Source organism: Larus michahellis, chromosome Z (genome assembly GCF_964199755.1).
Source record: "Larus michahellis chromosome Z, bLarMic1.1, whole genome shotgun sequence".
NCBI lineage: Eukaryota > Metazoa > Chordata > Aves > Charadriiformes > Laridae > Larus > Larus michahellis.
In genome coordinates, this window is record NC_133930.1 from 9,993,058 (window position 1) to 10,005,406 (window position 12,349).

The 12,349-nt window shown below is 44.8% G+C and overlaps 1 protein-coding gene across 1 annotated transcript in view; it reads left to right on the forward strand.

The window, feature by feature from the left end:
- UBE2R2 (ubiquitin conjugating enzyme E2 R2) overlaps window positions 1-12,349 on the forward strand; it is a 56,541-nt gene that overhangs the window by 35,007 nt on the left and 9,185 nt on the right. Inside the window, exons 2-3 of the mRNA XM_074570120.1 lie at window positions 5,657-5,743; window positions 10,706-10,803. Coding sequence (XP_074426221.1) covers window positions 5,657-5,743; window positions 10,706-10,803 — 185 coding nt within the window. The remainder of the gene's footprint in view (window positions 1-5,656; window positions 5,744-10,705; window positions 10,804-12,349) is intronic.

The following is a 12,349-nucleotide window of genomic DNA, read 5'->3' on the forward strand; positions in this document are numbered from 1 at the left end:
TGCTTTGGTCTGGGTTAGGTGACTTAACAACAGTCCCAGCTTTTTGAACATAGCTACATACACAGAGAAATAGTTAATAGCAATTTACTGTTAAAAGAAGTTTTGGTAAAAGGAAACCTAGTTTACCAGAGGAGTCTTCCATTGGAAATGGCAGCTTTTAGTAATGCCCCAGATATCTTGTGTACAATTCCTGATTTAGTTATGATTTAGTGTGAAACAAGAATGAAACCCATCCCTTGGGGTTTTTAAAAGATGGGTAGACATAGTGCTTAGAGATATGGCTTAGTGATGGTTTTTGTCAGAGTCAGGTTGATGATGATCTGAAAGGTCCCTTCCAAACTAGGTGATTCTAGGATTCTAAACCAGTCTCTGATTTTTTTTAAGTTGACCTCACTTCTTGACTCATCTTTGTCCTACTGACTTGAGGCTATATTTTCTTTCTTGTTTAGAAGCTTCATGTTCTTCTATGAGATCTAGTTCACTCTTGCATTCAGGTTTTTGTGACTTACATTCCTTATGGAACAGTGCAGGTAATGCAGAATATAAGGGGTTTGTGGCTGTTAGTGTTTACATGGCCACTGCAGCAGCAAGGGAGTTTTCAGAACTCATAAGACTTAATTGACCTGGTCACTCATCTTCTAACTTGGATCGGAGATGTGGTCCTAGTTCTCTAAAAGCACAACAGATGTCAGTAAACCTTGTTTATTAACATAACGATGCTGCTGGGAAATGAAGACAGAACTGGGCCTAAATTGCCAGGTTAGGGCCCAGCTCTGCCGCAAAAAGTTACTTATATCCTAAGTTATCATATCTGTAGCTGAAATACCAATGTTGATCTTACATTCATTTTTACCTTGTCAAATAGTTGCCAATGCAACGTGGCTAGCTTTAATGCTGGTTTACAGCTTCTGAAGCTGGACGATATTGAGGTACTTTAAACCTTGTTGATGTGAGAAACGGGCTGCTAGTACTTACTGCTGATCTCTACTGAACATGTTTTCCGGCAGATAGTATTTAATACTTCATGCACTAATCCAGGCTTAATGTGGGAGAAGGGAATCCACTTGTTGAATTGTATAAATGCTTGATGCTCTGGAAGCAGTAAAGGGCATTTTGTGGGATTAGATATTAACACTTAAGCCAGTAGTGGTCTGTAGTTCCTGTTCTTGTAGGCTTTCTTGTACGTAGAATTTACAGTGTAGTTCACAGCATGCTGGCAGGAGGCATTATTTAGGTGTGCAGCTATGGGAAGTGATGACGTGCACAGCGAGGAGCCTGGCGATGCCTGTTACAAAGGAAAAGGAGGAGGGCTTGTGCTGTCTGCAAGCGTGGTAACTCTTAGCAGGGTGGGTGATCTGTAGGAGACCTTAGTGATGCCTGCACGCGGAGTCAGCAGGAGCTTGTCTGTGAGGTGGCTGCGGCAGATAATTACGAAAAAGCACAAAATAGTTTAAAAACTTAAATACTTCCTTTGCATCTGATGTTAAATGCAGTTTGCAAAGGATGCTCGGTTTCCCTGATGCTGCATTTCCACAGGGCTTACATTAAGCTTGTGATGTTTTAAAATAAAAATGATCTTTAACTGGCACTTCCAGAAACACCAAACAGCTGCAGTTTCTGTTGGCTGCTGTAAAAGCTGCTGTTGCTCCTGACTTTCCCAAACCAGGTCAGTTGTGATGCTGGTGGCTTTCCAGGAAATGTGTGCTCTTCCCCCCATTGCCTCTCTGCAGTGGGCAGATAGGACGGATTCACCATTCTTACCCTTGCTGCCTAAAAATCAGGAATCTAGGTTTTGTCAGCGTGAGAGGAGTGGAAGAAATCGGTGTCAGACTACAGAAGCATCATATACAGCTAGGCTGGAATTAATACTGAATTTCTAGACAGCTGAAGCCAGGAGGGAGTCCTGCCTGTGCTAATGCTCCCCACTGAGAGGGAGATGTTATTAATGTGTCAGTGTTGAGTCAAGTGCACGGCAAGATCTCCAGAAACAGAGTCACTGTAGTTACTCATAGAGACTGAATCAGGACTTAATTCAGTGATTGGTAGAAACATTACATTTGTATTTTCAGTCAAATAACATAGTATCTAGTAAAGACTTTATTTTTCTGGCATAGGTAGATTTCACTATGTCTTTGCCCTATCCAAATAGAAGAAAAATAACAAGTGTGAAGAGCAGGCACTATTGAGGATGCGTGGGAGCAAGGCAGTAAAATGGGAAACAAAGTGACCGTGCTGGTGGCAATATACTTAAAATGTGTGGTGGTGTAACTTAAGAGGTTGAAGTTCTTGTGCAGTAGCTGTAAATGCATGCAAAGGGCTGGCCTATTCAGTGTAACAGCAGAGGAGTTTAGGTTTTTTTCTATGGACTGTAAGTATGACAAGTTATAAATTGCGGAAGGAGGGAATGTGTTGATGACTGTGGTCTCCACCTTCCTGGCTATCAAGTATGTTTAGTGGTGTCAGAGCCATGGCAAGCAGGTGGCTAAAATCAGGACACTGGAATAGGATTATCTCTGTTCAGTTTAAAGTCAGCTAGTGGAGTCAAGCACATGGTGAATGCAGTAATGGGTTGGGTACTTGTAGGTGGGGGACTGAATTGCATCTTTAGTCCTCCTAAATTAGTTTTTCTGACTGTAATTAAGCTAATAACAAGCTGCCCTAAAACTCTGCCACTCTAGTACCTAGCAGCCTGGCTGAACTTGCCAGAAATAAGCTCAGATTTGCCTTACGTCAATGAAATTGTATGTGTGTGGAATCTTTCTGTAAGCCAATGCTTTATTTAAAAAATAAGCTTACTGCTTAATTCCATCTTGTTTTTTAAAATGTTCAGAATTGGGCTTTCAGTAAAAAAACTGACCTGTAATCATGGCTGTTGCTGCATCTTTGCAGGCAGTCTTGCAGCTTGTCTTGGAAATTCTTGGCTTGCTCAACCCACTCAGAAACTCAAATAGCATTCAGTGAGAGCAGAGTGGGTTTACATAATTTCCTGTGATTTCTCTTACGGAAGAGGTGCAGAGTAATTCTCTGGGATCTGTTTGTAGTGCCCCGGCAAAACATTTGGTTTCACTTTTCAAATTCTGAATGATCTCAACATAGGGACCTGAAAGTAATGCTTTTTTTTGTTTTGAAAAAATCCCTGCCTGTAATGCGGAGTTTCCTAGTTTGGTGGCTTTTGGCTCTGAAATCAGGTTTGTAGAGAGGCTTCACTTGCCTTATGCTCCAGTACAGAATCTCAGTGTACTAAATACTTACAGGCTAGTTAGAAATGGCTTATCAACAAGTAATGTGACTCTGACTTCTCTAAACATGCAACTGGTTACAGGCAAGCTGCTGTCTTGGCTGCTTCCATGTGAGGAAAAAAAAGGTTTCTCTAATCTCTCTCCAGTTGCATTTTCTGGTGTCAGAGCTCAAGAAGCATGCTTCATGTGGCAAAACGCCAGCTTTATTTAATTCTGTAATGGTTGACATTGCAGGCTGGCAGGTAGCCCTCTTCTATTAAAAAGTTGTGGCTGCAAAACAGGATTTAGAAGTTTGAAACAGTCTTCCACGATCTACAGCTTCTGCATGAGTCTACATCACATACAGAGACCATAGCTGGTGCTCCAGGCTCAGCCTTTGCAGTGGTCTTCTTGAGACGAAACCCTCAATTTGAGAGCAGAGGGTTTTTACTGAGAGGAGTGAGACCTTTTTCCTCAGCTCCTTGACCCACGCATGTGGGCTATAATCGTGGTAATGCTGGTACACTACTGGCAGTATGCTTTTTTGATCACCTAAAAACTATACATGTGTAGAAGGTGCATAGGTTCTGCCAAGAAATCTTGTAGCTAGCTCAACCCTGAGTTTTGTTGTCTCTTGCATTTTTAATCTCTGTCCTTGGGCTGTTGTATGTCTTAGATCTCATGAAACTGCACGTAAGCACAGGAATGGGCTTTCATGGGAAAACCCCAGTGGTCTGGAGGAGTCTGCAGCTACGTGAGCTGAAGTGAATCTGCTCTGCCCCGGGTAAATCTCTGCTCCGCTCCCAGTGCGGGGTGGCACCTTGCAGAGCCAGGCATGTCCTCACTGCAGCAGCTGCTCTCTTCTGTGGTGGTATGGTGACAAGAGGCATTCTCTTGCTCTTCTTGGAGCAATGCCATTCATGTAACTGACATCAAACTGTGGGCTAGGATTGTTTATGTGGATCGTAAATTTTTTGGTTGTGAGTGTGCCATGGCAAATGACTGTGAGATGAGGACTCAGTGCTGCTGCAACATACTTGCACACAGTCAGTATTACTAGCAGGCATGTGCAGAACCTACAGCCACGTGAGCTGCTGCATTTGTTTCATAAAGGTGAACAGAAAACCTTCTTTTCTTGGTTACCTGGCACTCTGGCCCCATAAAATTTGATGTGCAAGACAAAAGCATATGCTGATCTATGAGTAAAACTGTAGCCAGGTACTCAATAGCTCTGTAATTCAATTTGTTTGGTTGCCTGCCTCTGTTTCTGTGAATAAAACTTCCCATAGTTTGTCCTGTTGAACAAGGTCAGCACCCTGTGTCCAAGTAGCATGGTTAGATACTTAAGTGAAAGGGGGTGGCCTGGAATTCTGCTCTCACCATGTGTGTCTTGCTTTTGGGATCTCTTCCTGCATTCTCAGCTATGCATGAGCCTGGCTGTGGTGCTGGGCCCAGGAGATGCTTCTCTCTCTGGAGATCCCACACAAGACTGTCATGGGACTTTCTTGGAGGGTTGAGCAGTGCCAAAGGAAGGGTTTGTGCTCCACAGTGCAGCAAGCGGTGTGTGACTCCCCCTTTCAGAGGGCAGTGGTTTTGGCACTTTGTCAGTCCAGATTCAGCCCTCTTTCCTACTGGCTGGCTTTTCTGACTGCTGTGGATGGCAGGACAGCACAGAAGTTAATACCCAGTGCTGGGATCTCTGTAGTCTTCCCACAACTGACTCAGCTCTGAGAGTCTTGCCCCACAGCTGGCTGTTGACCTCAGAGGCACTGGAAGTGTTTTGCTGTCATTGCCCATCAGTATTTAGTTCATCGAGTTGCACTGATTTATTAAACAAACACACGTGGTGTTCAGACTTGGAATGCTTCTGGTGGCAAGAAATGTAGTATTAGGAACGCAGGTAGATGGACCACCTTAACTGTCGCACAAGGCAAAAAAACTTTGGATCTCAGCAGAGCAAGTATCTAATAAAACTTTTTGCTGCAAAGAAAGAGTAGTTTATAATATTTGCACTGGCAAATATAAAACAGGTCTATTTGTCTTAGCAGACATTTTTAGCCTGCTTGTTAACCCAGAAAGACAGCAGTAGTATCTTAAGCTCAAGCTTTTCAAATTTATTTTACTGTGTTTTAAGAACAGTTGTTAGATCGTGCTTCTTACATTAGGACATGTTAAATGCCTTTTGGCTTGTTTTCTGAGCATTACCAGCCCAGGTCAGTCTTGGTGTTTCAATTTTTCTTATTCAGTCAGTGTTTTACTCATAGGAAATTGTGTAGAGTTACACTGTGGGGCCACGTGGGCACTGCTATATACAATAAACTACTTAATGTCCTTAATTGAAATTGTTTTTTTCCAGTCTTACATTGTAATGATTGCTTGTTGATCTGGGGTTTTTTTTGTTCTGTTTAGGTAACTAAAATATTTTACTTTTTTTCCAGGCTCACATTAAATTTCCTATTGATTATCCATATTCACCACCTACCTTCAGATTCCTGACCAAAATGTGGCACCCCAACATTTATGAGGTAAGGCATTTTTTTAAATTTTTCTCAGGCCTGTGAGAAGGCTTTCTACTTCGTTAAACTTCTGGAAACATTGAAGGTACTAAATGTCTCGAGCCATAACTGAAGTGGTTAGCTGTTGGTGTTAAATATTAGCTTCATGCTTGAACAGGTAAATCTAAATGTTGTAAGAAATGCTGTTCTTGTAGGAAGGGACGGAGTAAATCTCATACCTGCAAGCATAGCAGGGGGCCAAAGAGCCATGCCTCAAGTGTTGTCAATTGTAGGGGATTCTTAGTTCAGGGCTGGTGGGGGGGAGGGTCTTACCCTACTACGATACTTAAGAAGATCAGGTTTGAGACCATCTAAGAAACCTGAAGGTGCACAAATCCATGGGATCTGCTGAGATGCATCCACACATCCTGAGGGAACTGGTGTATGAAGTTGCCTCTATCCATCATATTTGAGAAGCTGTGGCAGTCTGGTGAAGTTCCTGCTGACTGGAAAAGGCAAAACATAACCCTCACTTTTAAAAAAGATAAAAAGGAAGGCCTGGGGAACTACAGGCCAGTCAGTCTTACCTCTGTGCCTGGCAAGATCATGGAGCAGATCCTCCTGGAAACATCTGCTAAGGCACATGTAAAATAAGGAGGTGACTGGAGACAGCCAAGATGGCTTCACTAAGGGCAAGTCATACCTGACAAAGTTGGTGACCACCTGTGATGGGGCTACAGTGTTGGTGGATAAGGGGAGAGCAAATGACATCGTCTACCTGGACTTGTGCAAAGCACTTGATGCTGTCCCGCAGGACATCCTTGTCTCTAAAACTGAGCGACGTGGATCTGACAGGTGGACCACTCGGTGGATAAGGAATTGGCTGGATGATCACAGCCAAAGAGTTCCAGTCAATGGCTTGATGTCCCAAGTGACCAGTGATGAGTGGCATTCATCAGGGGTTGGTACTGGGACTGGTGCTGTTTAACATCTTTGGCAGTGCCACAGACAGTGGGATTGAGTGCACCCTCAGCAAGTTTGTTGACAACACCAAGCTGTGTGGAATGGCTCACACGGTCGAGGGAAGGGATGCCATCCAGAGGGACCTTGACAGTCTTGAGAGGTGGGCCCATGCAAATCTCATGAAGTTCAACAAGGCCAACTGCATGGTCCTGCACGTGTGTCGGGGCAATCCCAAGCACAAATACAGGCTGGGTGGAGAATGGATTGAGGGCAGCCCTGAGGAGAAGGACTTGGGGGTGTTGGTGGATGAGAAGCTCAACATGATCCAGCAATGTGCATTTGCAGCCCAGAAAGCCAACCACATCCTGGGCCACATCAAAAGAAGCGTGGCCAGCAGGGCGAGGGAGGTGATTCTCCCTCTCTGCCCCACCCTTGTGTCTTTACCCACTGGTTAGCCAATCTGAAGTGGCCCTTAGTTCAATGCATACATGAGTCATGTTCAGAGGGTGATGCTGTGGGCTGTCAGGTCTATAATGGTACAACTGCGTGGCAGGGCCAGAGGGAGAATGATTTTATATAGAAGCAATCACTTCAAAATTACGAAATTTCATAGAGCTATTTTTGAAAGCTGAAAGTCTGTTTTTAGATCAAAACTTCACTTTTAATGGAGGCCAGTCAAATCCCTGCTTAATTTTTGGATATCCTAGACAAGTATCAGCCTGCTAGGACTACTAGTTGAATATTTGAGCAGCTAAAGGCCTTTCAAAATGTTCCTGTTGGTGCAGCTCTGTTACCTTATCACAGGTCTTCCTGTAGGAGATTCTGCAGCATTCTCTTGGGCCCACTTCAAAACAGGAATGCTACTTCTCTTCCTTGCTGTGAACAAACGACGGCTTTAGTTGATGCCTTGGGCTTGGAAGGCCCTTTTCTGAGAGTTGTTGCTCCTGAATGTCCATCATGGAATAAGTGTGCTTCCGATGTTAGCACTGATGGTTTAGTAATAAATGGCCAAAGGCCTCTCCAAACTTCAGTGCGAAACAGGATAGAATCAGCTTTAATTACTGGATGCTCAGGAGGATTTCCCTAAGCCCAGGGACATCCTGAAATCAGTCATCTGACAGTCTTCTGACTTGAGTTTTGGACTTTGCACAGAATCTTGTATGTCGCCAAGGGTGGTGTTTCTCTTTAAGGATCTATTTCAGTTACATGGGAGTTTGATCTATAAATATAGACAACTTTGAGACCTGCAGACTATTGCAGATTCATACTGTGGATGTTGTTCTGAATCCAGAAATTCTCACACAGGAGGTGAGTGAGAAATGGTTACCAAAATGGTATGTACAAAACGAGTCTTGGAAGGGACCTCTCCCTGTCCTGGTGGGAAAGACGAAAAATTGGCTCTAGAAACAACTAAAGGTAGGAGGAGAAACTAACCCAAAATTTGATGGGTGTATTTTGGGGTTACTCTTCAAATACTCCAGCTCTCAGCTTTGTACTTTGTGTTCGTAGCAGTATTTCCTGGAGCTGAGGGAATCTGAAGCAGCTTGCAGGCTGTTTTGGAAACAACATTTAAGCAATGAAGATAAGGCACTGGGATAACTCCAAATGAAACTGAGAATAAATCAGCAAAGGGCTTGAGGTTTGAGGGTTTGTCAGGAGGAGGGGAAAAAAATCTTTTAGTGCAAGGAAGATGAAAGAAGGTAGCAGTTTACAGAATCTGCTGTCAGGACCAGATGGAGAGGTTGAGGATGATGTTCCTGTTCTGAGCAATGAGACTTGAGTAACTTGTGTGTTTTCCCCATCTCCAGTTTACGTGGGTCATCTAGTTGAATTTTTGGTAAAACTGTGTTTACTTGTTCTTTATTTTTATGACATAACATTTCTCAGTCCTACTAGAAGTATAGGCTATTTCCCACTGGCGGATGAGTACCATATCTGCCTTGTTTATATTTTTCAAAAATCCGTGTAGGGCTTTCCCCTTGACTACAGTGATCCCTAAAATCTTGTGCTGATCTCATCAGGACCCATGATACCTTTACCCTTCCGGACTCTGTAATGCAGTGGTGCCCTGCTTGAATTCCCAAACATGCAAGGTTGATTGTTGCAAGGGGGAAACTTATCACATCCTTGCTTTACTCTATATTTTCATATTGCCAGATATCTGCTTCTCCACATGCTGCTGACCTAATCACTCGAGGAACTTCCCCCAAGTGCTGTGATGCTTTCTCCTGGCCACCAGTGCTGCATTCTCCCAGGAGATGGTTAAAGGAAAAACTGGCTAAACTCATGGGAATTATTAAACCAGAATAGGCTGTGAACCTAATCTAACATTAGTAAGGTTAACTTCACATTAAAATGATGTTAAGAAAGTACTTCTAGATTGCACAAGCCTGTTTGAGTCCTAAAAAGGAAACTGCCTTGAGTTTGAGTGTGTAACAGTTTGTTATGGCAAACTGTTCCAGCAACATAAGTGCATACTTGGCTATTCAGCAGCCCCAGGTGCTATGTTGCTGTGCGTAGTTGTATTCTTCACCAAAAAAAAACCTGCTTCAAAATGATGAGGACTTGCTAGATTAGCATACCTGGCAGGGTTAATGAGCCACTGAAATCTGGACAATCATCACAAGCTTCCAACATTGAAGTAGGATCTCGTTTGGCCTTAAAACAATTGTCCTTGCTAATCAAGGTGAATTGAAATGTTTGGGAGGCCCTTCAGGTGAGCTGCTGCTATCTGTAGCTGTGATCACTGGCTTGGGCTCAAAGGCACGGATGCTATCACTGTGAGCAGCACTGCTTTGTACTCTGGCTTCTGTGCATTGAGCAGCATTGGAGGGTCCTTGGGACGTAGCTGAGACCAGATGGGGAGCTGGCAGCCTACAATCTTGAACAGAGCTGATCCACAGCTTCTCTCTTGTTCCTGTCATCAACCTGTGCCTTGGGTCAGGGTGACAAGGGACAGCGTGAGCGCTGCCTGTCAGCTGAGGCTGTGCCACCTGAAGGTGTGGGGCTGCCTCTAGGAACTTGTAAGCCATCCCAGCGGCCGGCTGCAAGAGACAGCAAGACAGCAGGGCGTGGAGATGCCAGCATTTGCTGGCTGGCCCCCAGCCCCATCTGCACCTTCACCCCATCCTGCAGCAAGGCATTGGGACCCCATGAGTCCCTGGAGTCAGCTTCAGTGGAGAACATCAGCTGTGGTGAATACTGCTACAGCACTCCTACAAAGTAATCGTGTCAGAGGGCTGTTGCTGGTGGAGAATTGGTTTTACAGGCTTCTTAAAGTGTTTATAAATGGCAGACATTATGGAGCTTTAAATCTATATTCAGGCTATAACACTGGTGAGTAAAACACAGATTGAGGATTACGTGGCTGTATGGCTTCCATATGCTGCCAAAATATTCTTCCTCTTGCATGCTGGAAGGGATTTTCAGTGAAACCTTCAGAGAGTGTCTCCTGCTTTTTCACCTGATATTTCAAACATCTGTGTCCTAGGGGAGGAGTGTGAGCCTGCCCTGTGCCATCTGTTCAACCCCCTTCTGTCCCAGGAGAAGCATTGTTTTGATACCTGAGCTAGCGGAGAATGCTAAACCCTTCAATTCAAAAATTCCTGTAGCAAACTGAGCTACCGCTGGGAACAAAAAAACTTTTTTAACCCTACTTTGGGTCTCCTGTGACTAAAGCTCATGTCTATCACTGTGACAGTACTTGCTGTCTGGAGACCAATTTAGTTTTATGGGACTTTATTACTATTTCTGCTTGCTTTGCTACATTCTTTAAACTTCTTGAGTTGAGATTTCTTTTGTACTAATTTTCGGACTAACCCTGTTTAGCAAGGGAAACTTTTGAGTGTATAAATAAGTAGACCCAGGAAGAATTGAGAACCATTACCAGTTCTTGCATATTTCTACTGGCACTCAGGGTGTTCATATCCACAAGTTTAAACTGCTCAGAATGTAGTCAGAGTGTTGGATTTGAGTCATTGACCTCTGCCTCAAGCCAAGCTATTCTCAACTTTTGTTTCTGTCTTGCAGAATGGAGATGTATGTATTTCAATTCTTCACCCACCTGTAGATGACCCACAAAGTGGAGAGCTGCCATCTGAGAGGTGGAACCCTACCCAAAATGTCAGGTAACTGTGAATCCGATGTACAACAGTGACCTCAAAGGCCTCTTATCTCCCTCCAAGGCCTGTGCTGGGAGGGGTTTGGAAGGGAATCTAAGACTTTGGGGGCTTGAAGCGAGTGGGAACCAGACTTATCAAGCTGTCTGAAGATACTGGAGTGCTGTGTGTCCTGCTACTGGGCTAACAACATGGACCCTTCTGTCCTGTTCTCAGGGTTTCATGCTCTTAAGGCAAATTGTCTCAGATTTTTTCAAATGTTCTAGCCTTTCCCAGTACATGTTCACAGAATGATGATAGGGGTTGGAAGGGACCTCTGGAGATCATCTTGTCCAACCCCTGTGCCAAAGCAGGGTCACCCAGAGCAGGTTGCACAGGAACGCATCCAGGCAGGTTTTTTGAATGTCTCCAGAGTTGGAGACTCCACCACCTCTCTGGGCAGCCTGTGCCATGGCTGTGCCACCCTCAAAGTAAAGAAGTTCCTCCTCATGTTGAGATGGAACTCCCTATGTTCAAGTTTGTGCCTGTTACCCCTTGTCCTGTCACTGGGCACCACTGAAAAGAGACAGGCCCCATCTTCCTGACACCCACCCTTTAAGAATTTATAAGCATTGATAAGATCCCCCCTCAGTCGTCTTTCTTGCTGACTAAAAAGACCCAAGTCCTTCAACCTTTCTTCATAAGAGAGATGTTCCAGTCCCCTGATCACCTTTGTAGCCCTTTCACGGAATCACGGAATCTTCAGAGTTGGAAGGGACCTCTAGAGATCATCTAGTCCAACTCCCCTGCTAGAGCAGGATTGCCTAAAGCACATCCCTCAGGGCTGCATCCAGGCGGGTCTTGAAAATCTCCAGAGAAGGGGACTCCACAACCTCCCTGGGCAGCCTGTTCCAGTGCTCTGTCACCCTCACTGTAAAGAAGTTTTTCCGCGTATTTGAACGGAACTTCCTATGTTCTAGCTTGTGCCCATTGCCCCTTGTCCTGTCGCTGGGAACCATTGAAAAGAGCCTGGCTCCGTCCTCCTTAAACCCACCCTTTAGGTACTTGTAAACATTAATCAGGTCCCCCCTCAACCTTCTCTTCTCCAGGCTAAAGAGTCCCAGCTCTTTCAGCCTTTCCTCATAAGGGAGGTGCTCCAGTCCCATAATCATCTTGGTTGCCCTACGCTGGACTCGCTCCAGTAGTTCCCTGTCCCTCTTGAACTGGGGAGCCCAAAACTGGACACAGTACTCCTTTTGTGGCCTCACCAGTGCAGAGTAGAGGGGGAGAATGACCTCCCTCGACCTACTGGCCACAGTCTTCCCTGTGCAGCCCAGGATGCCATTGGCCTTCTTGGCGACAAGGGCACACTGCTGGCTCATGGATAATTTGCTGTCTACCAGGACCCCAGGGCCTTTTCCTCAGAGCTGCTTCCCAGCATGTCCGCCCCTAACATATACTGGTGTTTGGCATTCTTCCTTCCCAGGTGCAGGACCTTACACTTGCTTTTGTTGAAAGTCATTAGGTTCTTCTCTGCCCAGCTCTCCAGCCTGTCCAGGTCACGCTGGATGGCAGC